General features: G+C 37.3%; 1 protein-coding gene across 2 annotated transcripts in view; it reads left to right on the plus strand.

Moving 5' to 3' along the window:
- Positions 1 to 517: 517 nt before the first annotated feature.
- The window catches only part of LOC107102325 (dihydropyrimidinase-related protein 2), a 30507-nt gene continuing 4569 nt past the window's right edge, over positions 518 to 26455 (plus strand). The window contains exons 1-9 of one of the 2 annotated variants that reach the window (XM_015401586.1): positions 518 to 954; positions 18459 to 18547; positions 18763 to 18947; positions 19866 to 20030; positions 22712 to 22773; positions 23833 to 23913; positions 24185 to 24253; positions 25189 to 25309; positions 26243 to 26399. In XM_015401586.1, coding sequence (XP_015257072.1) covers positions 685 to 954; positions 18459 to 18547; positions 18763 to 18947; positions 19866 to 20030; positions 22712 to 22773; positions 23833 to 23913; positions 24185 to 24253; positions 25189 to 25309; positions 26243 to 26399 — 1199 coding nt within the window. In that variant the 5' untranslated portion in view covers positions 518 to 684. Of the gene's footprint in view, positions 955 to 4773; positions 5066 to 18458; positions 18548 to 18762; positions 18948 to 19865; positions 20031 to 22711; positions 22774 to 23832; positions 23914 to 24184; positions 24254 to 25188; positions 25310 to 26242; positions 26400 to 26455 lie in introns of those variants that run through there. The other variant, XM_015401591.1, reaches the window with a different exon arrangement.

Genomic DNA, 26455 nt, shown 5'->3' on the forward strand with positions numbered 1-26455 from the left:
ATAATCATAATTTCAGTCTGGTTAAATGAAAGTCTCTCCTGTGCTGTAGACAGGGCTGCTTAGCTGCCAAAACTTTTGGCTGTGCGTGCAGAAGTCAGCAGCAGGTAAGGTGTGGGTGTGGTGCTGAAGGGATAGCGCCTTTCATTCTTGGACTGGGTGTGACTTTGAGGAACTCTCCAAGGTTCTGATCGCTTCTTGACCTTACAGGACAGGTTATGATTGGCACGTTCAGCACGGTTAGGATCGCCGCATGTCGAGGATTTAAAGAACAATCCAGTCAAATCTGATTTTCCTCTTCTTCCTGGAGCTACAGGTCATTTCATATAGAAGAAACAAAATATATCCACCTATCTAGTCTAACTGAATCGGGGTTTGTTGTTTTATTTTTTGCAAAACCTCGCTCCCCACCTTATGATGCGGTTTATTTAGACGGATGAGTAAGCAGTTCAGGATTGTTGCAGAGATCGCTTCAGCAGCTGAGGGTTTCTTTTTACCCCCTCTTTAATCACATTCTCATTTCTGCTGTGGGAGTGATTTCAGCCAGTATTAACCCTCCACGCTGTTTTCCCTTTGTCACAGTGCGACCACCTGCGCTCTGCAACCCTTAAGGCGGTGGCTGTCCAACAGAAGAAAGACAGACAAGACTGAAGAAGGAAAAAAAAAAGCGACTAGGAGCATCTAAACATGTCAACCACCGGGGAAGTGTCACCTTTTTTCCACAGTGTGGGCTCTGACAGTCCCTCCAGGCCAAGGCAGAAATTTTGTGGCGTGTTTTGCCCGGTGGAAGGCTCCTCAGAGGCGAAGACGCTGGACTTTGACGCGCTGTCAGCGTGCAGAGGCAGGAGCTCCGGAGGGAAAGTCATTGACCGGCAAAGCGACATCTCCCAGCCCAGGAAGGTGGAGATCAGGGAAAGCACGGGCAAGGAGGCGCTCCAAAACCTGGATGATAAACGGGTAATTTCCCTCTATTTTAAACCCTCATTTCCCCCATGCTAGCTCTTCCTTTCGTCTATATGATCCACTCAAATCTTGCATACAGCAATCAGTTATTTAAATACAAACGTGTGCAAATCACAGACACTCAATGGAAGAAGTTTAATAGAGTATAGTCGGTTAACTTAACCGGACTACATTTCCCAGAAAGCATCGCAATGTATCAGAGCAGAAGGCAAATAATCTCATGCAGAAGCTATAAAGGGAGTGGCTCTGTCTTTTTCACTGATGATGACATTATTTTGTAGCAAGACCATAGTGACACAATATAATGCATTAATAAATCTTTAAATAAAGAATTGATATGTACACATTTGTATCTATTTACATTAAAACATTTATAAGGAAATTGGACTAAACTTAAACTTTCCAGGCCTGTAAGCATCACCAAAATCAGTTATCTTTGCCCAACCCCTAAATAATGGGAATATATATTGAGCACATTTTGAATAATTGCACCGAAACTGCATGACTCTGATCAAATATGTGTGTCATTCTGCAAACCTTTCTGCCCTTTTCTTCTGACTGAACTGCTGTAAGAATTCTAAGCTGCATTTCTCACCCAAACGTCTTCAGATCTGGCCACAAAATGTTTTACGTGACTGACATCATGTAATGACATATTCTAATGCTGAAATCATAATAGTATTTTGACTTTGATTTCTAACTTATGTGGTGCTCTGCTTTGGGTCATGGTCATTCTATGAGACCCATTTTTGTCTAAGCTTTGGTTGATTACTTGAAAACATTACACCTAATATTATTCCCTTACGATGCTATCAATTCTGTCTATTTTACAGCAAAACATCAACACACCATTCACAGCTAGTGTTCTGTTCCCAGGCTTGTAAGCTTTTTCTTTTTCCTGCAAATATAATGGTACATCTAAATCTTAGGACACCTGTTTAGTTTCATCAGTTCACTGGAGGTGTTTCCAGAAAGGTTTCTGTCCCTGAATGCATCTACAAACTGTACACTGCTATTTTTCACAAGGTGTATATTTCTTCTGGTATGTATGCACACATTTTTTGCACCAGAGAACATTAATCTCTGAGACACAGAACTGATTAATTCCCGAAAAGTGTGATTGCTGGACGTTTCTGTTGTGTTTATATTTGTAATATAATTATTTAAAAATATCAATGTGGCTCCTTCAGATGAACCAGTTTTGTGGAAATCCATATTTCTCTACTTTTGACGTCTTGATGATACTGTCTTTTTTAGGTTTTTTAAAATACATCCACTGGAGTGCGTCTATTTAATGCAAATGTTGGGAAATATATATCAGAAGAAGCTAAAAAATCTATCATGTAACCATCTGGGAAAATGTGTTAAAGCCAGAACAATCTTACATTATTATTACTATTATTATTATCATTGTCATCATCATTAAGACGTTTTTAAAAAATAAAAATGTGTAAACCTTACTGTATTTTGGAATTAAGATATAGAAAGTCTTAAAACATACATTTTAATTATATATGTTATGTTTATTGAATTTATTAGAGTGAATGAATAGTTTTGGTCCTAGGTAAGGATACTAATGCTGATAATAGCAATAATGAAACATGAACCTGCAGTTTCTCAATGTAGACAAACAATGATCTGTTTAGCAGCTTCTTGGTTCTCATTTTAAGGGTTTGGGTTGGCTTCAGAAAAAAACAGCTTCTACTTCCAGTTCTTAAAAGCTTTGGGTGGGGAGGGTAAATCATTGTATCATGTTACATATTGATCTATAGCATTAAAGCAGCCAAGCCTTCTTCATCCTTATACATACTTAAGAAATACATCCATGATCACTGGCCTTTCACTTTAGTGAAATAATATACATGTAATTATAGTTTTCTAAAGTGCATTTTGCTTATACTACTAATATGTGAGTTGCATGTAATAATTCTGATGGGCTGTTAAAAATCATTCAGGTTGTATTGGTGGAGGCTATTTGTTTAGGTTCCTGTTGGGAATAGAATCTCTGAGCAGACATTGTTAGAATGCTAGTTAGTCTTTTCATCCATGAGTTTAGCACAGTGTGATGGAGATGAAGTGGTAATATTTTCCGGAATGCCTTGAACTTAGTTACAAGAATGATTTAGAAACACAAACCAGTAATATTGAGCATGTAAATGAGGTGAAGCTGTCATATTTGCAATGAACAGCAGGGGGCGTACCGACAAACACCGTCAGGCAGTCATTAACGCACCTCACAGTCTGTATAAACTAAGTAAAGGATAGTAGAGCCTGCTGTCTGTCTGTCTATATATTTTCTATTGGTAATTGATAGAGTAACTTTGATCAACAAAACTACATTTATAAAAACATATTTATACTGTAATTGGATTTATAATACTGTATTCGTATGAATTAGAATAGATTAGAATAGAAAATCTTTTATTGTCCCATAATGGGGAAGGTGTGGTAATTTGATTATATACTGTCAATGACGGAATACATTTTTTTCTAATAGTTTTATTTAGTTGGTTTTTCATTTTTATTTTAACATCTAGATAATATCTATGTAGACTATATATTTTATTAAAATACATTTTTTAAAGGTACTCATTCATCTTTCTCTTTGTTTATTTGTTTGTATTTAGAAAGTGTATCATCCTGCGTACAATAACTTATTTATAATTAGTGAAATATATATGAAGGGAACATATGTGGGTTTTCCTATCAGACCGTCTCCATAGCATGATATAAGAGGAAGACAATGATTGGACGGATGGATAGAGAGATGATGATGATGATCATCATCTAAATTTTTTCTTTTTACAGAAAACCCCAAATTAACTTCCATGAAGTGTTTACTCTACATGCAAATTCAAAATTGTGCCTTTATCTTCAGAAACAAATACTGGGAAAGTTGTCAGTTAATTTCCAGGTTGATCTCACCCTAGGTTGGTTTGCCCCTGGGCAAGGCACTGAACCCTAATGCTTGTATGAATGTTAGTATTACTGGAAAAAAAGAGACTCTAGTGATAAAAAGCAGTTGGTAGGTTTAGGAAAGCAGTATACCAATTAACTATTTACCTATAGTAGATCTTGATATATAAAAGTGCAGCAGAATATCTCATCACAACATCAGTTTTATCAAACATTCTGTTCGAAAAGCAATATTTGTAGGTGATCATGAATAAACTCTGCATATTCATAAGATAATCAGGTTGTTTCAGCAGATGGACACACTAGACAGAGATGATCGAGAGGTTAAAGGTCACAGGAGAGTTGGAAGGAATGACATCACACCTGGTTTGATGATGCAGCCTCCGTCAAATCAAATATGATGTGACCATGTTTGTTAACTAAATAAATAATCAAATATGTTTTAGCAAAGACTAAATTTAGCCTTTTGACACAGTCATGGCTGATCAAAAAGGAGATTTTAAAACGGTTTTCTTCCCTCCTTGCTTGAACTCCAACTTCCAATTCAATATTTATTCAAATTAAAATGAAAACTGATTCCAATCAAGGCCTCTGAAGGCTCCTGTTTCCTTAGCCCCAACAGTTTCCATTGTCGTTTCCTAGGTTTCATTCTGCCTGGAAACTGACAACAATCTATGATGGAGCAAAATTCTCAGTTTTTGGAGCTCAGAGAGTAAAAAGAGCCTGGATATAAGATGGCTGCTGGGCGTTTCTTCCTGGGAATGTTTGCAGCCTCTCCCCCTCTCCATCCTAATCCATGAAGGGAATTGATGGCATTAGTGCTGCTCGCCTGTCAATGGAGCAGGGCGAGGCTCTGCGCATGCTCGGTGCGGACCTTTCCAGGGGAAGAGGCTGTGTAGGCTGCGCCTCCTTTCTGTTCTCGTCTGATTTCGTCTTGGGAAGGAAAAGATTTCGGCGCGCCGGCGGAGAGCAGGGAGGCTGTCAGGATCCGGGTTAGAAGTTCAGGCAGTTTGGATCTTCCAGGTTTGGTTCCCCTGAGGGTTTCAGCTCCGTTGTTCTCCCCTTTAAGAACCGGCTTGAGTCTGCATACTAATCCGCACTCCACCGTCCAAAGGCGCAGCGCAAAAGAACCCAAACACCGGTGAAGATGTCTGGATACCAGGGCAAGAAGAACATCCCCCGCATCACAGTGAGTGTCCGGCTGCGTGTTTGCAGACCGAGCCCTCTGAGGGTAAATCCGGCTGGTGGATTTTAGGTTTTACTGGTGTGGGCCTGCGGGCGTGGACTCAGGATGTCACCGGCGTGGGTTTGGTTCCCCGCGCCGCTGCGCTCCGACACAAATCTAAGCTCAAAGATGCAGGAATTTCATCTCTTTATAGCATTTTTTCTTCTTACTTTAAAAATCTGCATCTCTCTCTCTCAGATCAAGAATGCGTCCAGAGAGCAGAGGTGACTGCAAATGTCCTGGTTTCTGCAGCATCTTTGCGGCAAGTGCGCACATGTCTGCATAACCCTCAGCTTCTACTCCTCTGGGTTTAGATTCCCTTTTTGTGCACAAGTCTTTGTCTCTTGTGGTATGCATGCCAGTGGTGATTTCACGCCGGTGGTCTTTGTTAGGCGGGTGTCCCTGCACGACAACTGGTGGGAGCAAATGCGTCCCCTCCTCAAACTCTCTTTTTTTTTTATTTATTTCTCCTTTAGGACAGTCATCTTCTCTACTTCTGGTCTATTTTTAGAAGGCATTAACTGTGCTACTGTGGAAGCTGATTATTTCACTGAATTCATTGCAGAACAGGGATGATGATGGTGGTGATTTCAATGGAAAGTGGAGAACAGGGAGGGGAGGCAGGGCAGAGAAGGGAAGGGAGGGGACAGAGGGTCCTATTTCCTTCTATGCTCTTTCAGCTGTGCAGTGAGGGGAGGATGCATGTTGGCAGAGCAGGGAGGAGGCCACTGTCTATATAGCCCTATAGTGGATTTCATACAGCACAAAAAGTGCAACATCAGGACCCTGCTACTGCTTTAGAGGTGGTACTTTATGGCCTGACTCAAACTGACTGCAGAGGCATCAATAAAATGCACAGGTTGTACTATTATTGGTTGATTTTAGATTTTTCTTAAGCTTTGATGTGCACAGAAAAAAAATAGTGATAGGAATGATGAAGCATATATAAAACGATTGCAATGAGTTGGCTGGTTCAGATTCTTTTCAGGGTTTGGAATCAGAAGTGTGCAGAGAATTCGGTCACTTGAACTGAACGAAGTTTAGCAAAAATAAACGTCAATTCCAAAATCAATTTAAATCTACTGGTTCCAAAACTGCAACCGGGTTTGGAACCACATTACCAAGGTTAAGTGTTTTCTGGTTCTAAGCTTGAAAACAAGCAGGGTTTAATTGTTGCGGGGCTTAAGTTTTTGTTAACTTCTCTGTATTTTAGGAAGAAAAGACGTGTTACATGTGTCTAAACATGAATAAATGATGGAGACTGTTTCTTGAAAATCCAGTTTTGTTTTTTTTAACGTACTTTAAGTGCGTGTGTTGCTTTTGATGTGTGTGCTGAGATCTCAGACGCATAATTCCTCATACCTCAGTAGAACAAAGCTGTTCTCTTCATTATTATTTTCTCTGACTCTTTGGGTAATGGTGGGAACATCCATGATGTATAGCCACTCATCCCTCTCTCCAGCTGGTTCTGGAAGATCTCCAGACCAGAACTCGTATGTAGTTCCTCCTGTGAGTTCTGGGTTTGCCCCGGTGGGACTGAACCTCCATAGGGAGTCATCCAGGAAGCATGTTGATACCTGCAGGAGTTGTCGTGGCTCTGCTGGATGAGAGAGACTTATTTCTAAGGCGGGGCCTAGTTGCTTGGGTTAAATCAATAGTGCAGAATACTCCAATCCAGGTATGGTTCTACCTGTATCTTTATAAGGCCATCTGTTTTCCAATAATTGCAATTTTTTTTCTTTGGAGATCCTTTTCAAACCTTTTCTATTCAGAAGTGTTGATATTTATTTTGACCTAATTACAGCTACCCCAAACATGAAGAGCATTTTAGCTACTTGTTTGAAAAATCTTTGATATCTCTTTGATATTAAGGGTCAGAAAAGGTATTTATAAATTATAAAGTTTGCTTCTTTATACTTCCAAAGGCAAATATTCCTTGCATCTTTGCAGGCAAGATCTGATGATATATGGTTCCCTGTCAAAAATAAAACCAGCATGTTCTACACCTTAAAGCCTGTGGGACATTCTCAACATAAAAGAAAAAGTAACATTTTACAAAGATAACTAGATAATTTCTTTTCAAATTATGATTATATTCATGAAAGAAAAAACAAATTACTTATTTTCCCACCTTTTAGGCTCCAACTACAAAATGCACTTGAAAAAATCGAAATCTAGATAAGTCATTTTTGTTCTTAAAATACGTGCATTTGTTCTTGGATTTAGGAGGAAAAATATACATTTTGCCAATGGAACAAGACGATTTACATTTGAAATAAGAAAACACAATTGAATTGTGTTATTTCAAGTGCAAATTATCTAATTATCTTAATCTATGAGTAAAAATATTAATTCCACTGGCAAACTACCTCATTTACCTACTCAAATTAAGGATAAATACACTTGATTTAAGAAATTTTTACTTATTTCTAGACCGTTTTTCCAATGTGTTTGCTGTATCTGGCAAAGAGTCTTGAGTAAATGTGGATGAATTTTGTCCATCTTTTTGCAAAATTGTGTCATTTTAGCTATGGTGACAGCTTCTTGGAGTGATGCCTTTATCAGATTTGAGTGACTTTGATTAAGGCTATCTGAAAACTTTATATCACAAACTGATGGATGGGAAGGTTCACCCAATTACAGCCCCAGATCATCACACTTCCACCCCCATGTGTGACTCTCAATGCTATTTAAAAATGCGTTTTTACAGGATGTGCAACTTATAACAATTCAAGGTTTGTCTCGTGTATTGAATATTTTCCCCAAAGTTTTGGGGGACTTATAGGTGTTTTTAGAAAAAGACACCAACCTTTGTGTTTTTTGGACATGTATTTCTCCCATTTGAAGCCTTTTGTGCAAAGTCTTTGTTTCTCCTTATAGTTTTAATCATAAAAACTGACCTTCATTGCAGTGCTGTAGATGTTCTTCTGGGTTCTCCTTTGTTCTCTATTAGTGATTGATGCTCTCATGGAGTATTTTTTTTCAGATCATTGCTGTCCCATGATTTTTCTTTATTTTTGGTTTGCTTGACTCTGTTAGAATTTGAAAGATTTTTTTAAAAAGCAATTTCCCCTCATGTTTTATTCTTTTAGATGAATACATACAGTGCTGCTTTTTGAGATCTTTTAGCCGACTTTATGTTGTCAGACGGGTGCTAAATATTTAACTTATTAATTGACTCTTCCAGTCTGGATGTCGCTAAGAAAACTGAACCCCTCCCCTTTCCAAAATTATGATTAATCAACGTTTCTTCAAGATTTACCAACGGGTGTGATTACTTTTTCACAAAGAACCAGGAAAATTTTAACCGTTTTTTTCCAAATGTGTTTGAACGGAAACATGTAATCTTAATTAAAAATAACAAAAAAGCCAGGAAAAAAAAACAACAATTGGTTAAGCGGAAATATTTATTGAAGAACATGAAGATATTTTTAACTTATTTTTTTTCTAATGTACGCCCTGTAGTTCTCGAATTGTTTCCGAGAGCAACATTATGGACTTTTGTCCTTTTCTGAAGCGTTTCAGGAGCAGCTGCTGCTTGGTGGAGAGATCAGAGGATTAGGGGGGGTTCTTGCAGTCGGACGTAAATGGATAGACGTTCTTATTCTTGAGCAGAAAAAGTGGGTCAGAGACCAAAGCTCATGTCTCTGGAAGTCGGATTTAAATACGTTTGACTGAAATTTCTTTATCATCAAAGGTCTGTATCTATGTCTACATATTTTAGAACTAATGTTTCTTTGGCTTTAGGTGACAATCCTCTTTCCAATGTCTTCTCTGAGATTGAAAGCAGATAAGCCCATTAAACCCAACAGACGCTGCAGAGGAAATGAACGTTAAATTGAATTAAAACCTACAGAGGAAAAGTTAGAGCAAAGACAAAAGATATCACTGTTTGCCTGACCTTTATGCTTTTAATTAATCAGTTTGGGTTAAATATTACGCTGCATCTGAATGCTGAATCCTTGTTCCCATTTCAGTCTGGGTGGAGAACTGGTCAGTCAGATGGAGTCATGTCAGCTGCACAGATAGGACTGATCTTCAAGCTGCTTTGATTAAATATGAATGAACCCTCTGCATGTCCACCACCTGGTTCTGCAGCCTACAGATTAATACATCTGAACTGTTGGCATTAACTGGCTAAGTTCTCACAAAAATAAAATAAAAATAAATGTGTATTTATTGTGGATTGTGGTAAGATGACAATAAAAGTGACAATAAAAAGTTTCCGGTAAGACATCGGTCACTTCATAGAGTCAGAGCACCAGAAATTCAAAATCAGCTGTAAAAATAAAATCACAAATATCACATATCACAAATTCTGTCATATTTTATCAAATTATATTATTTCATCCATATTTTCTTTATAACGTGAATAAACCTATCTGGTTTTTACCCTGACTGAGCTTTGGGCCTCGCTAACTCCCAATTTGCACAGATATCTGTCTGTCAGAGTTATCTACAGACAGGTAGGCCACTGACTGCATATTATCTCTCATCAGAAGCACATTTGTTAGAGAATACCATCAAATCAAAATCATCATTCAGCCAAAAAGAAATGTAGTAACTGAAGAAATTAATCAAGTGGCTGTTTTCTTTTATTACACTTTCTAAATTAAGTTGTTATTGTGTCCCATTCTATTAAATTTCTTCATTATTCTTCACTTTAGAAATAACTGCTTATTTCAGATTCAGATTCTTTGGTGTTTATTATAAACTCATTATTTTGGCATCGGATTTGGATATTTGGTTATAGAAACCTAACATAGTATTCTTATCAAATCTAACCACCTCATCTATGCATCAGACCAAGTTATTTGTTTCCTTTAAGTAGAAAACTGTAGACCTACTTGCATTTGTAATTATGAGAATTATACATTTATACAGGAGCAAATAAAAAAGGAAAAAATCTCCTTAAGAGGATAAAAAGAAGAAGCTATATTGCAAGATGAAGGAGGATGAAAATAGCTTCTCTATTTTTAAAGCTCTTTGAAATTTCCTCTTTGGCAGTGCTTTGATCCATCCTGATAAATCCACTGAGGGAGCATTAAGTGGTTTCAGATCTATCAGACTTGCAGCCTTTTTTGCAAGAGTAGCTCCTGTTGATGTTAGCAGCAGCCTCTGTATTGTGGCATTTTCTATGTGAGATGTCCAGTCAGTCAAAGGGGAACAGGCATCCTCCTGTTACATGCACCACTGCTGGCTGATGCTGAACTTGGTGTCTGAATAATGTGTTTCAAATGATTAAAGAACCATTTGACAATTTGTAAATGCATCAGTTTTAGTACAGTTTTGCAAACAGAGATGGTTAAAAATCTTTTTTTTTTTTTAATCAAACAATTAAGCATTGTTACATCCTGGGTTGCTCAGTAGAGAGAGATCATTATGTCAGCTGGCTGATATTTTTAACTGATATAAGCAGTTTTTGTCTTCAGTATCGGCCAATATTTGCATATTTTAGGGGAGTGGTTCCCAAACTGGGGGATGCAGCCCCTAGGGGTGGCTTAGTGTAATTGCAGGGTTGTGTGGTAGAATTAACTGAGTAAATGACCCATTTTGAGAGATTTTTAAAAATTTTATTTGTTGAAATATGTTCCACAGTAGAATAAACAGCTAAACTATAAAAATAATTGCATTTAAGCTGGTTGGTTTAGCCATTCAAATGAAATTGTAGTTCATGCGATTGTGATATTTATTTTCTGCTGGTAACTTTTCTTTGTTTAAAAGGTTGAAGCAGGTTAGAGAGTAGAGGGAAGGCAAAAAATGTTTGTGTAAACAAAATGGGGTCTATATTATCTTGGGAAGATTCTCAGTCATCCAGGTCATAGTCATTTTTTAATTTTGAATTGAAAAAGATTCCTGGATGGGAAGCTAAACGTCTTCAACCTTGGAAAACAAAGTCCAGTGGAATGTTTTTTTTTAAACTTTTTAGGAAAAGGGGGTCTACCAAGAAGAATTTGGGAGCATTTAACAGGTGTGTCTCCAGATCATCTGAAGCACAGGCATTGCTGCTCCCTCCATTTGATATCCATAGTTAATGTTTAGTTTCATTTATCACTAAATGTTGGATTTTGTTTAAAAATAGGTGACATTTGTTTTCATGATGTCATTTTTATCATGTAAAAAAAAGAAGAAAAAGCTGCCTCAAAGCTATAGGCAGCAGGTATTTGAGATCAGTCAGTCTGATGTCAAAATAATTGGTATCTGCGACAGACTTTAAAAATTGGTATTGGTCGATCTCTAGTGCTTAGTAAGTTACCAGCAGCATGTGGAGAACCAGAGCCTAAAACTCTGACACGCTGTCGACTCGCATGCCTTACAGTTTACGTCCTGCTGGTCTGATCTGCCACCATATGACTGGATCTGCTTGAACTTTTAGGGACCTTTCAGAATGAACTTCTTCATTCATAGAAACTAGAGAGGATCTCTGCTGCAAACATCCTCTAAACAAGAGAGATGCTGTTAGATCCTGATGCCTCACAGCAACATCTAGAGTGAAGGAGGGATATTTTATTATTGGACGGAGAGTTTTAAAACACACCGTGTTTTAAGTTTTCATAGTGTAAAAAAGATATTGTGGTTTGCCGTTTCGTCAAACAGACGCTTCTTTCTCTGTACTATAAGGAGCCAACGTGGAATTTCACTGATTTAGACTATAAAACGGATAATTCTTATGATAAATCAATAAAGAGATGCATGTTACTCCAAGTAAATGGCTTCATTAAGTCAAATCTGAGACTTTTAGGGTCATTAAGATTACTGGTTTCATTTTGCAAAGATGAAGAAGCTAGTTGTGGAAAACATTACAAGTTGTGGGGAAAAATAATAGAAGAAGAAAATTATGAATGAATGGAAATAAAATAAGATTTAACATTTTAACATGATTCAATTAAAGATACAGTAAAACTGCAGCAAACCGATTCTTGTTACTGGCAGACAAAAAAAAAAAAATAGATATTATTCAATGTTGATGTTTTAATCTGAACATTTAATATGTTTAATATGTCCTTGGATGTTTCATATGGGGTCAACTTAGGTAATATTTTCATCCTGAAGTGGTTATGTTTTATATTTTAAACCAGATTTCTGCTCAGTTTCTGTTGCCAGGTTGTAGATTTTTATTTGACCTTTTTCAGGGGTAGTTAGGATGGAAAAACAGTTTTCACAGCAGCTGTCTGAACATGAATGCAGGTCGTTTTATTTCGCTTCATCCAGGACGACACACGTACGGTAATTCAGCTGGCTGCTTTCTCTACCTGACTTCCTAAATGTTTCCCGGGATATTTTCCCCTTTGGAAACACAACAGAAAATGTTGCCAGGTTACGTCTAACTCTGGCAGACGTTTTACTCTGCATCCTGATTTAGAAGCAGGGTTTGTCCTCATGTCAGCTTCATTTTATTCTTACCTTGTTTTTTTTTCTTTTGTTTTTTTTATTCTGTAAGAAATCCTGTATAACATTATTTTGACAAAGGGCCACAGAACTATGGGAAACATTGAACTTAGGATGTAAAAGTTGCTAAAGAAACCCATCCTTCTCCCCTAAATGCTGCATATTAGCATCTTTTCCATCATTGTTTTGGTTTTACAAGCTGCAGCTGTTGTAATTGACTCTTATAAACCAAGTCGTCACTTTACTGCAGCTGTTCTCGTCACAAAAACAATTGTATAATTAATGTCCCGCACCAAAATAAAGGCACGCTTGCTTTTTATTAGATTTCTGAGCAGTCAAACTTTCACCCCCTTAATTTGGGGGTCTCTATGAAAAGGACATATTTGGAAGTTAAAAAACCAAAGATTAATAAAAGGGAAGGAAAAAGGTAGTCCATTTTTTAAGAAGAAGAAAAAATGCAGGATACATTTTTATTTATTCCCTCTGAGTTGATTTTTTAGTCGAACAAGCTTTTTTCTGTAGTCTCATCTCCAGGTCTTTTGGGTGTCGTCTCTTACAGCTTCCGATTTCAAAACCGTTATTTGTCCTTTTATTCTTTAAAAAAAATAGCTCAACTTTACTTGGGTTTCACTGTTAGCGCCTCAATTCCTAATTTACTTTTACAAGGTCATTTTTCGTTAAGTTGCCTTTACCTGAGTCATCCGCAGAAACTTAACTGTATGTTTTGGGTTGCTGTTCAGCTGGAACATCTTCTCATCCAGTCTGACCAAATTCCCTCTCATTCCCCAGCATGATGCTGCCACCACCGTTTTAAAATGCACTGTTGGTGTTATTCAATCAATTCTTAACATGGCATGAGGAAAACTATGGGCAGAACCTCTAATGATTCCCTTTAAAACTTGGCATATTCTTTCCCGTCCTCCATAATTCCTAATTATAGTAGTCATCCTGATAATTGATCATCTTATGTAAATAATCATTAGCTTGTTTCCTGCTTCTCTGATTATTGCTCAGTTTGCCCAACCTGTCACTTTAGGTGGTTGACTCTGTCTTTTTTTTTAAGGCTTTCGGTTGGTTCATAATTTTCTTCAAATTTCAGATGTGTTTAAAGCTTCAAAGCGTCCCCTCTTTCTTGTCTGTTAGGTTCTTAGGTCTTCAAAATGCTGTTTGTTTACACAAACTCTTACTAAACTAGAAAACTCAAGGAACTTTTTCCAATGGTTTTTATTTTGAGGTATGCAAGTCGTTTCACACAAAATGTAAATAGGGGATGTATATAGTAGTGGCTGGAGTGGTGAAAGTCATGCCTGCTTACTATTTTGAAGGAATTTTGGTTATTTTTAACTTGCTTGTTCACCAAAGTGGTGAACATTGAACACACGTTATCAGTGAGTGTGGGTATGAGAACAGTGACAGTGAACCCACTGAGCTTTGTTCACATCCTGTTTGCTTGAATCTCGTGCAGGAAAAGGTCACTGGCATGCTTGGCTCAGATCCAGAACATTAACAATCTCCCACCGACCTCCCACAAGCTCCAAAACAATCAGATAACTTTACACTGCAGAGCCAAACTTTAGGGATGTTAGCCATCAGAACAAAAAAAACTGCAGTTAATAAAATCCATCTTTATCTCTCTGTAAAGGATCAAACATGAATATATTTAAAGTCCAACTCAGGATCTTTAGAAACCCTAAAAATCCTGACTAATGAGAAAATGTCAGCCATGATGTAATGGTACATTTCAAAGCAGGATGAACGTGTGCCAGCTGTGGCTGAAGTGAGGCTCAGAGCCCCTCGGCCCACAGAAGTGATGATTACCTCATGATGGTTTGAATTTGGTCCTGTCAGTACAGGTCCGCACCTTTTCATAGACATCAGAGAAGTTATACTTTTTAATCATGAAATCATGCACTGTGATAAGATAAGGATAGTCTAATAAATATGTTTGGATTTTAATGAGAAATGTTAAGTGATATTTTAACCATCAAGATCCACACATGCACAGGACAAGATGAACGAATGTATTTCTGATTCATACACAGATATATGAATGCATGTGTGCATCCTGAGCATGTGTGGATCATGTGTTTGTATTTGTAAATATAGAGGAATAGAGAGAAAAAGGTCACTTAATTTCTCTTTAACACCAATGGTAAACTTGTTTCTCTCATTAAAGATAATTTATGAACAAAAGTGTGTAAAAACAATTTCCCCCCTAAAAACCACTGTTATCCCCTTTAGCTGAAAATCCTCAGTTAACATGAATATAGAAAGTTTCTCCCGCTCTTCACTTTCAGTGATGGGACATTTAAAAGCCGAAAAGCTGAAAAGCCGACTTAAAGTCACCTAATAGCATCCCAATAAGATCAAGATCTGGGCTTTTTAAGGTACTAGTGGCTCATTTTTTTAATGGATAGTAGGCTGATAGAAAAGGGGTAATGAGAGAGAGACATGCAGGAAAGGATCACGGGTCAGATTGAAACCCGGGTCGCCCGCATCGAGGACTAAGGCCTCCATTCATGGGTCGTGTGCGCTACCCACTGCGACACCAAAGCACTCCCAACACATAGAGCTTTCATTTTTATTTTTTCGTTCTTTGCAGGGTCCAGCTTTATTTTGGTTTTCACCTTACAGATATTCACCTTACATACATGCTTGAAATCATCATGGGTTCTGTTATGCTGAACTGACCTGGTTTAGTTGCAGCAGAAATTCACCAAACCATGACTCTTCTACCTCTTTGCTTCTCAGTAAATACAAAAACCATGATACTTTTTTTTAAATTATTTTATTTTATTTTATAATATGATTTAAATTCTGTTTAATTCATAGGTCTGCCGGTTTATATTATGTCCATCGAATACAACAATTAACTTCTATATCAACTCACAAAAAGGTTTTTAATTGTGATGTGGCAATTTTATCTCTAGGCTCTTAAAGGCGAAAAGGCATTCAGGACAACAACAGAATACTTCTAAGACATTATATTAGATCACCTGTTCTCTGTAGTTTCTTGCCTTTTGAATTTTAAAATAAATGCCTATCTTTAAGATGACGTTTTGACCAATGTTTTCATTTTTCAAATTATTAACATTGAATTTGACTGGAATATTTCTTGTTCTATCAAAGTGGATCAATGTATTTTTACACCCCCAGTTCATACCAGAGTTTTTCCAGAAATGGTTTATTTGGTTTATGTTAAACAGAAAAGTATAAGTATTCTGTTCTGGTGTTTTAGAGGCTCTGTTTAAAGAATGCTATTCCAGAAGTCCTGGCCTTTGTCCATGTTAACTCTGGCAAACTCCAGTCTGGCCTTCGTGTTTTTCTTCAAGATCAAATATTTCCTCCTTTGCTTTTGTTCTATCAAAGCTAAACCCTGGCATTCCTATTCAAACATGCACTTTTATGAACGGTAGCAAAACCTTATTGTTAACAGCTTTTAGTCCATAAAAATGTCCTTAAACAGCATGTACTTCCATGAACTTATTCAAAGTTTATAAAAATAAAGAAAGGTTAACAACTTATGCTTTGATATTTTAATAGGAATATTCATACAAATATTTTTTTTGTATTAAAAATGCTGTTATAGAAAATTGCCTTTTCTTCTTAATTTAAGTTATATTCCTCAGGAAAAGTAAGATTCTGGATCCCAGAAAAAAATAAATGGGTATCAGCCAGGAAAAGCATCACTGGTTCATCTCTAGTGATTCCAAAAATACAGCAACTTTGTGGATGAAAAGGTGATCATTTCAAGTAATTAATACTGAAGATGAAATGTCTGAATTCAAAAGGTATCTAGGAAGAATGTATTCTTCTGCTTTTTTGCAGTCAGCTCTAAAGCAGAGCCAATATCTTCAGAACTGTCATCATCTGAGCAAAAATTGGTTGAAAAGATGACATGATTTACATCCAAACGAGGTCTACATTTGGTTGCAAAGTTGAAAAGTGAAAGGCTAAAAGTCATTATTTTTAGAGCGTTAATAAGTCTTCTTAATGTGTATTATTGAACTAAAATGGGAACGATCAGAGCGACCAAACACAGCCCATTTTTTAACAATTATTTCTGGACTAAATCAAGTGTATGACAGTCTGACCAGATTTAGCCTAAAAAGCAACATCTAAATGTGATATGCAGTTTGAGCGGCAAGGACTTACTGGCTAAACCTATCATGACGAACTTACTGGATCTTGCAGAACTACTCCATTTTGTAGAACCTGACTGGATCGTTTTTTGTAATTTGTGTCGGAGCCACCGGGTGGGGGTCTGCAGCAGTTGTGCTTAGAGCCAGAGCTGCAACCCGGCTCAAACAGAGAGGCCTTTGTTAGCCGGGGACGCCAGAGTCCTTGTGACCAGACCCGCCACTCCCTTTTTGGAGAAAGGGCCAGGGGGCCCCCGGGGAGGCTGGAGGGGCAGAAGAGAGAGGGAGAAAAGGGGACACTGGTGGATATGGTGGACTCCCCGCCACCTCCTCCTCTACCTCTTTTCTTGCAAAGAGAGAAGTGCCACAGCAGAAGGCGTGGAAACGGCCTTTTCATTGATCTGCTCTCGCATCTTTCACTGCAGCACATTGACCGCTTGCAGAGGATGGACGGGTGTGTCCAGAGACAGGTTGATTGTTTTATAGTCCCCTCATTTTGTTGCTCAAGCAAAGCAGAGCTGGACGGCATCAAGATGAAGATGCTCTCTGTCCTATTGGGATATTCAATGCTTTCATGGCAATTTTAATCCATGGCTTTCTGATATTAGCTCTATAACTCTTAAAAATGCCTGTACTTGCCGTCATTAGAGATGTTGTATGGTAGAATCATACTAAATATGTAACCAAAGGGTAAATATTTATACAGAATTTAAAAGTCTAGAGTTTACCGCCTGCAGGTTACTTTTTTTTTAATATACAGGCTCTGTGTTAATGTACCTTCAGAGCCTAAACTAACATGTCAATTTTAGAAAACTGACCTGTAATTTTCCTGAACATCATCTGTATCCTCTAGAATATAAACCTGTAAATATTGCAGAAAAAAAACCTAAAAATGTTGTAAAAGACAACAGTCTCATGAATGCCTGTTAGTTTCTGAAAAGTAGCCTGCAAGTAAAAGGCAAAAAATCATGTAGGTGAGCCATACACTATAGATACTCTAACCTCTAAGTAGCTAGAATGTTTGGTGTGAGTTATAGAGAAGCAAACTGCAAGTTCTAAAATCTATTTCTGTCAGTTCCAGTAAACCTCTTTTTTTCTGAATGTAAGCTGTAAATACCAGAAACATATTCTCTAAATTCCATAGAAGTTACCTGTAAATACTATGAAATGACTTCACTTTTTGGACCTCAGAATTACTAGTTTTAGGAACACAACATGCAAGTTTTGGAAATAATGTGAAAGTATCCTAATGTTAAAGAAGGCTGATCTATATTTTGGGGGAAGTAAAATGTAAGCTATGTAAGTTCATGAAAGTAACTGATTCATTCCTGAAAGCAAACTTTACTGGGAAGTAACCTTGATCTACCTACAGTTTATAGAGAGTAATTTCTTTCCACTGTTGCCACATGCTTGCTAAGCACCAGGGACTGCTACAAAGTCAGAGATTTCAAGCAACAAGATTGGCCTTCATATATAGATTTACCATGTTGGTTAAATAAACTCAAATTGACTGCATCAAAATTGGTTTGATTTATATATTTCTAAATAAAGCCCTGAGTTAGATTTGTTATGAATTGGCACTATGTAAATTAAAACTAAAGTAAATTATTAGATCAGTATCCTGTAAATTACAGGAAAGTACTCTTTCATGTCTCAGGAGAGCATCCTGTAAGTCGGGGGAAATTACTGGTTGCATAATGAGTTTTCTTCCAGTTAAATGTATGTGTATCTATGGAAACACAAGCAGATTCCTGAAGCCTTGGCTTCTTTTCCAGATGAGATTACTGACTTGTCCTCTAGTATTTAATATTCTTTGTTTTCCTTTCCAGAGTGACCGTCTCTTGATTAAAGGAGGAAAGATTGTGAACGATGATCAGTCCTTCTGCGCTGACATCTACATGGAGGATGGGGTCATTAAGTAAGTTTACTTTTTTTTCAAGCCTTTGATAGTTTATTATCTTCCCTCTACCTTAACAGAGGTAGAGGGAAGGTATAATAAATGCCCCCAAAACTTTGAAGAGACTCACGGTTTGGCCAAATCTTTTTTTACAAAGCACTTATATTTATGTGTTAAAGGATATTTGATAATTGGTACTTCAATACTTTAACGTCGATGCTCCTCTCTGTCTCCAGGCAAATTGGAGAAAACCTCATCGTTCCCGGGGGGGTGAAAACCATCGATGCCCACGGCCGCATGCTGATGCCAGGTGGGATCGACGTGCACACGCGTTTCCAGATGCCTGACCGGGGCATGACATCAGCCGACGACTTCTACCAAGGCACCAAGGCGGCGCTGGCCGGCGGCACCACCATGATCAGTGAGTCATTCACCCAAACCTTCAATTCCTAAATTGATGAGAGGCTTTTAATCAGTAAAAAGACCATGCCTTGTTTGGGCGCTGTAAATTTATTTTGTGCATATCAATAATTCCTACGACAGAAAGAAATTTTTGGATGTATTGAAAAAGCAAATGAAGATGTCTACACTCCAGCATCGATTATTGCCTTTTATAGCTTTATCCTTCTTTTTAATCAGCATGGAAATATACTGAAATATATACTAATGCAAACAGACCACTTAGAACAGAAAACCTTTTCCTTTCTTTGCAAACATTAACCCAAGATCAAATTTGGTACTTTCCCTAAAATCATGAAAATAAAATGTTTTAATAGGGAAAAAGCTGATAAATATACATGACCATAAATGCGTAATGCATCAAATATGATGCTAAATCATTCATTTGAAGAGCTTTAATTTTCGGACTCATTTTCCTTGTTATTAAAGCTTTAAAAATGTTAAATATTTTTCAAGCCTGTTTGAATTAAAAAGAAAAAACAGAGCGGCTAAATAAACTTGAGTTAAATGTCACACTGGGGCTCCCTGTGCTGAATCAGCAGCCCTCCCTGGCAGCCAAACAAACTCTCCCAGCATGCTCTTGTCACCTCAGGCGAAACGCTGACTGCTGCAGACCCAGGAATGGTCAGTGAGGTCTGGAACGTAACCGGCGCTGCTTGGAAGGCCAGACAGAACCTCACAGTCAGAGCAAGTTGTTAGAATTAATGAGAAAATACCTCATGCTGCTGATGTTGGAGACTTAGTTAAACGCTAAGCCAACTCCACTTTGGTATATCCTAGTTTACGTATATTCATAAAGACTATGAAAGCCTGTTAAATTAGCCTTTAAAAGCTGAACTTCTGCTTCTGAGATATTCAAAATTTTTGTGCATCTATCCAGTTGATCATGTGGTCCCTGAGCCCGGCGTCAGCCTCATGTCCGCCTTCGAGCAGTGGCGTGAATGGGCCGACAGCAAATCCTGCTGCGACTACTCACTGCACGTCGACATCACCGAGTGGCACAAGGGGATCCAGGAGGAGATGGAAACGCTGGTGAAGGATCACGGTACGAGCTCCGAATATCTAATCTACTCGCTTATTATTGCAAAAATGTTCAGAAACCCAATGAAAGCAGCTTCCAATAACACACCGTAATTCTAATCATTTATAATATTCTCATTCAGCCTGTTGCATACAAAATGGGTCAATTTTTTTAAGGAACATTTTGTTTTCCTTCATGTGTTTTTGTAACCCTTTTCTACACATTTCCACTTGGTTTCAAAAACCAAGTATTTCTAATTTGACTTCTCACTTATTGAGGACTTTTATGAGAACCATGTAAAAAAAAAAATAAATAAATAATCAGAACCTGCATCAGAACCCTTCTTCTATTTCCATCCACTCACCTGATAGTGGGTGTCAGGATAGGAAAGTTCTAACACCCTCTTACCCCTTATATATTTAAAAATGGTTTCATTATTTGTTAGATTGATTCAGCAAAGTGTTGGAAACATATTTTGATTTGCTGAAAGTGGTGGATGGCTATAGTGAAGTTGTTAAAGGAGTATTGCACAAGTTTAAAGGTTAAATATGATTTTACCTGACTTGTGAAATGAACTTTCCTCAGTTTACAGCAGTTGCCTCTATAGGCTCCATTAATCACTTCATGAGAAATTTATTCAGGTTGTACTTTCTTGATGTATGTGAGGGTATGATGTGCCTACGCTCTCGTTCACCTGCCTAATTTCTTCCTATTCTGCCACCATTAAGGTACAGTTTTTAAATATGACCACAAAACTACCTCAAAGCAGTCAGACTCAAAACAAGAGTAAGAAAATATACATTTTGTCTGAATTTATTGGCCGAATAAAATGAGAGTAAATATTGGGGCAGGTTTTAACAAATAGACAGAGCTCTTTGGCCTTCTTTTGCTAAAAAGCTAAAATGGTAACCCACACTTGCCTACTTAGGAAGACATTAGGCCTCAACATAAAAGATCTGTGCAGTCTCAGTGGCGATATTTTCTCCCATGCTCATTTACAACACTGGTGGTTTTACATCTTTTCACCAGAGGGGGCGAGCTTCTGCTAAAACTCTGGATCTTGCACTATGCTCCTTTAATGAATGGGTGTGGTCAGAAACAATCTAAAGAAAGGCTGTGGTTTTTCGATCCTCAGTTGGTCATAAGAGGATTCAAGAAACTATAACCCAGACCATGAAATCACTACCACTTCTTGGCATGATGGATCAAGTCTATTTTAAAATCTGACCATATTATGAAATCTTGGAATTAAATCAGACTGGTCTGACTCGGAAAGACTTTTGCAGTCAGTTACTCTTTTATCCAATGAACCTTTATAAACTGAAGTTTTTAGTTCTCAGCTGACAGAAGTGCTGTATTACTGCTTATGTAGCTCATCCATTGTTATTTAATGTACTGCTGCCTTTCCATCATCCCAAACCAGTCTGATTATTTTTAACAAATGTGCATAAAATCCCTGAAGATCAACAGGTTCTGAAAAATTCAGGCCAGCCTGTGGCAACTTCAAAAGTCACTTTCTTATCTGTTCTGATGCTGAGTTTAAATGTCACCAATTCAGCTTTGTGACCCCAGCTTCATGAAAGAATTAACTTGCTGCCATGGGATTGGCTCATCGTGTTAGCTTTAAACTTTAATAAAGTGCCCAAGGATTGTTTCTTTCTTATTAGGACAAAATAATCAACGATAAATTAAAATCTGACAGAAAAAGTGAGATAAATCGTATTTCTCATGTATTAAATAGACTTTTTGCTAATTTTCTAATTATCATAAACAGGAAAACATCTACTGATTGAGAAGTTGACACAAATCCTGTTCTTACTACTGAACATAAACATTTTCGTGCTTTCTTTTGAAATTTTATTTTTAAAATTGAAATCAATATAATTTGCAAGATTGATGCCTTGCTTGTTTTTTTTCCCCAATCAGTGAAATGTGAAACAACCCTTTTTATACATGATTAACAGATCACTTTCATCCACAAAAAATGGCAAACTTTGTTTCTTTAAATTGATTGCTATATGCTTAGTATTTTATTAAGGAGTCAAAAAATCATAGTATATTTTTGTTTATTTATTTATATAATTATATCTTTTGCTATGAGTAATAATGTTTTTTTGATTGTGGCCTACTAAGTTTTAATATCCCAGCTCCACAACTCTCCTTGAAATTCCTGAAAATTCCCAAAGAGAGATGTCCGGGCTCAAATCAGCCCAGCTGACTTCCTCTGATGCGTATCAGCAGCTTTTCCTCTGCTGTATTATGGAGATTTAAGCCCTTCTAGTCAGTGGAGCAGTGTCACTCCAGAGACTTGGATTTGCTCATAGAAACCTCTGCCTGCAGAGTCGATTACATATCTTAGGAGTTTTTCTGAGATTTTTCAGCTCTAAGTCTCTAAATCCGTATACATATATTTGACTCAGATAGCTTATCTAAGGGGGTATAATGCAAAATATATGATCTGACATATATTGATTTGAGAAATCAGATTTTGTTTAAGTCCCAAAACATGTAAAAGAGCAAGAAAAAAGGGGTTAAATGTGCACAATCATTGTAATCAAACAAACACCTAATTCAGGCTGATTTGCTGTTTGCTTTCATTGGCACAAACAAAGCCTGTTACTAATGTTAAAGAATGTGAGTCTGAGATCTTAATTTTGTTTCCTACTTTAACGTTCGCTTCTGCTCACTTTCTTTAATGTCCTCAGGTGTCAACTCTTTCCTTGTCTACCTGGCATACAAAGATATTTTCCAGCTTACCGATGCTCAGGTACACTTCCTTTATTTCCCCAAATGACATTTACATCTCCCCTGATCTTTTTTTCTTTTTAAGCTATATTATGACACATCTAATGTTTGTGTATGAACTCTGTATACAATTATGTTGTGACAGTTCAGCTTGTTTCGTAGACCAGATTTAAACAGAAATTTCTCCTTGAATTAAGTTTAACCTTTGCAGCAACATCAGCGTTCATATATTTTTTGCTAGTAAATTTGTTGCCAACATTCTCAGAATGAATAAGGAAAATGAAACGCTATGATGATGTTTTATAAAAACAATCATGCCTCGGCCTGCATGTCTGACTAAAGTGCGTGTCGGTTTGTCTCAAACCTAGAGTCCGCTTCTCTTGGAAGAGGTTACTAAAGGCCATATCTTGTTGCACATCTCATTCTGAGTCATGGTTGAAATGAATTAATCCTGTTTGAAAGCAGCTTTGAAGCAGATCCATGTTGGTCTTTGCACCTGTGGGAGGAATGCTGGCTACCCATTTTTTTTGTTTCTATTAAATTCTGATGAAGACGAATTGTTGCATGTTTGGCAGCAGAAAGGTGATAATTCCTTCAGTGAACCCATTATATTGCATTAGCAGGAAGATTGTGGAAGACTTGCATAAAAGTTTGGGAAAAACATTTCAGTCTGTTGTAGTTTTCAGCTCAAATGTAGCCGCTTGTTTTCTGTTTAAGTTGAATGAATGTTCAGGGACACGTTTCAGTGATAAGACTGGGCTGTGTCACACTGGAACTCACTAACCTGCTGTAAACAAAGACATTTCACCGTTTAAAACCTTGATTTTCAAAGAGAATGGTTTTGTTTTTATTCTACTGAAGGCTAAAGCTAGCTGATATGGAAGGCATTTCTGCAGCTTGAGCTGCAAACATGCAAGCGCCGTCCTCCATCTTCAAAATCCAGCACGTTTTGTTAAAAACACACATAAGTTATTAATGTTTGTGGATGTACAAAGACTAAATCCTGAGACTTTTTGCTCGACAAGGTGGAGAAGTGTATTCACAACTGGAATATGTGCCCATATCATTTTCTTTGATCCAGGTGTACGAGGTGTTTAGCGTGATCCGAGATCTGGGAGCCATCGCCCAGGTTCACGCCGAGAACGGGGACATCGTTGCTGAGGTACAACAATGGACTTTTACGTTAATATTAAGCGGAATAAACTGCCTGTCTAAGGTTTGTGCTTGTTGGTCACTCATGGAGAACGGAGGCTGTAATGCACCCCCCCACCCCATGCATGGGATGCTCATAATTAAAAACAGATGAGGACAAGCGGTTATAGGGGTCAAAGCAGTGACTGTTTTTTATTGCCAAAGTTGTTGATCAGGAACACCTGTACATGACTCAACAATTCACATTTCCAGTGTGTTTGTTTGTGCTCATGTGTTTTCAGGAGCAGAGGCGGATTTTGGAGCAGGGGATCACTGGGCCTGAAGGACATGTGTTGAGCCATCCAGAGGAGGTGGGTCCAGTTCTATATAGCAGTTGGAGGAAAGCCTCCAGCGCTTAAGCCTCTTGCTCTGTTACATGACTGTTTGACCCCCTCCAGTTTTTCACAGCTTGGTAGAAAGTGTTTGACAGTTTTACAGTCGTTGGATTCCTCTCTCTGCATGTGAAAACAAGATGCCAAAACAAAGGATGGGATTTTTCATCAGGACATCTGTTATAAAGATAACACACTGTGTTGTTGCTAAAACATTTAGTTTCTTCTTCTTTCAGATTTTCCCTTTTCTTTCTTAATAACTCCACTCTGCCTGGGGAAAAAAAGTAGAATGTTAATGTTCTGGCTGTGTTAATCTGGATTATTAAATGTGGTATTGTGATCAGACCAGAAATTAGACTAGAAATGTTTTATTTTATTTCATTTGTATTCATCTGTACTAAGTCTGATACACCTAAATAAAGTCAGGGATAATCAGTTGCCTTAAAAAGTATATCTTTCCCCAAAGATATGCAAGATTTGGGGAAAAAAACAAAACATACATGTCCCTATCATTCCAGTCAACAACAGAGACGTACTTGATGGTGCTCCGTCACATGAAATCCCCTCCAAAATGATGATATATGTGGTTTTGAAACACTAGATGTTAGGTCTACAATGAGCTGTGGGGTCTATATTGTTTATCATCCCATTCATCACACCATTTTCAACTTAAAAAAAACTTTTTTACATTTTTTCTTGAATTTAATACAATTAATATTCAGCTTTTATACATAAATAGGAATAATTTTATAAATCATTTGGTTTCTATGAGATTAAAACTGCTATTTCTATCGAAGAACTAAAACTCCAAGTTGGAAGAAAAAGGAAAAATGAATTCTGTATCGGTCAGGAAAGGTCTGAGGACCGCATCGCTTAATAAATGTGTTTAGCAAAACCCTTCTAATATTTTCCAGGTGGAGGCAGAAGCTGTAAACCGTGCGGTTACTGTGGCCAATCAGACCAACTGTCCACTCTACGTTACCAAGGTGATGAGCAAGAGCGCCGCTGATGTCATCGCACAGGCGAGGAAGAAGGGTGAGGAGCTCAAGCCCAATTTTCCTTGCCTGGCTTTTATTCATCCTTTGATGTGATTTATTGCTAACCAAATGTGTTAAAAAGAAGATGGATGCTGTGTGAAAGCTGATGAAAACCTTTAGGGTGTAGCAGTTTGGCCAAGGCCGTAATGCCAGTTTAACCAAGTCAATATTATTCTAAATTTGCACTGGTCATAGAAAAAAAAAACCCAAAAAACCCTGAAATTTACAGAATTTCTATTTTTACAATGTATGGCTTAAATATTTAAGATGTTTAATGCATGCATTACATAAACGTATATTTAGAGTATTTTTTTTATTGTATTTTTTAGAAAAGATTATTTAAACAACTTAAGATTTTCTTGTATTTCTTTGTTCCTTTTTAGAACACAGAGCTATAAAATTAATAAACAGAAAATTACTTACAAAATGTAATATTATTATTTCAAATATTTTGAACACAAATATTATGGGATCATTTCATCATTAAGTATTATATAGCTTGATAAAGGACAGAATGTATGTATCCATATACTTTCAAAATCATGCCTTAAATATTTATTTAGCAATTGAATTCTTATTAAATAGAGGCATGTTTGGGTCTTTACAAAAATATATAAAAGGGCATATATACTGTTCATATCATTATATTATATACTTAATACTATGATCACCTATTTTACATTAGATTAAGCAAATATAGAACATATCAATAAATTATAAAGTTGGTAAATAATTTTTACTTAAAAAAATATGTTTTTCAGTTTATTAATGAGTTTTAACATTTAATATACTTTGGGATCAATTAAGTATTTTTGAATTGACTTTAGTTGTTGCTTCCAGGTTTTAGTAAAGACCATCTCTTGTTTAAAACCCTGGGTTTTCATACTTGTAGCATGTCTAATCAGTAGCTTTTTTTTCAAACATTTTACAGGTACTGTTGTCTACGGAGAGCCAATCACTGCTAGCCTGGGAACTGATGGTTCACACTACTGGAGTAAGAATTGGGCCAAGGCTGCAGCCTACGTCACATCTCCTCCCCTGAGCCCTGACCCGGCCACTCCAGACTATCTCAACTCCCTGCTGTCCTGGTAAAAAAAACTGGATCAGATCTTCCACGTTAAGACTCATTTCACTATTTTCTCAT

The sequence above is a fragment of the Cyprinodon variegatus genome, unplaced genomic scaffold, assembly GCF_000732505.1.
Source record: "Cyprinodon variegatus isolate N-32 unplaced genomic scaffold, C_variegatus-1.0 Scaffold32, whole genome shotgun sequence".
NCBI lineage: Eukaryota > Metazoa > Chordata > Actinopteri > Cyprinodontiformes > Cyprinodontidae > Cyprinodon > Cyprinodon variegatus.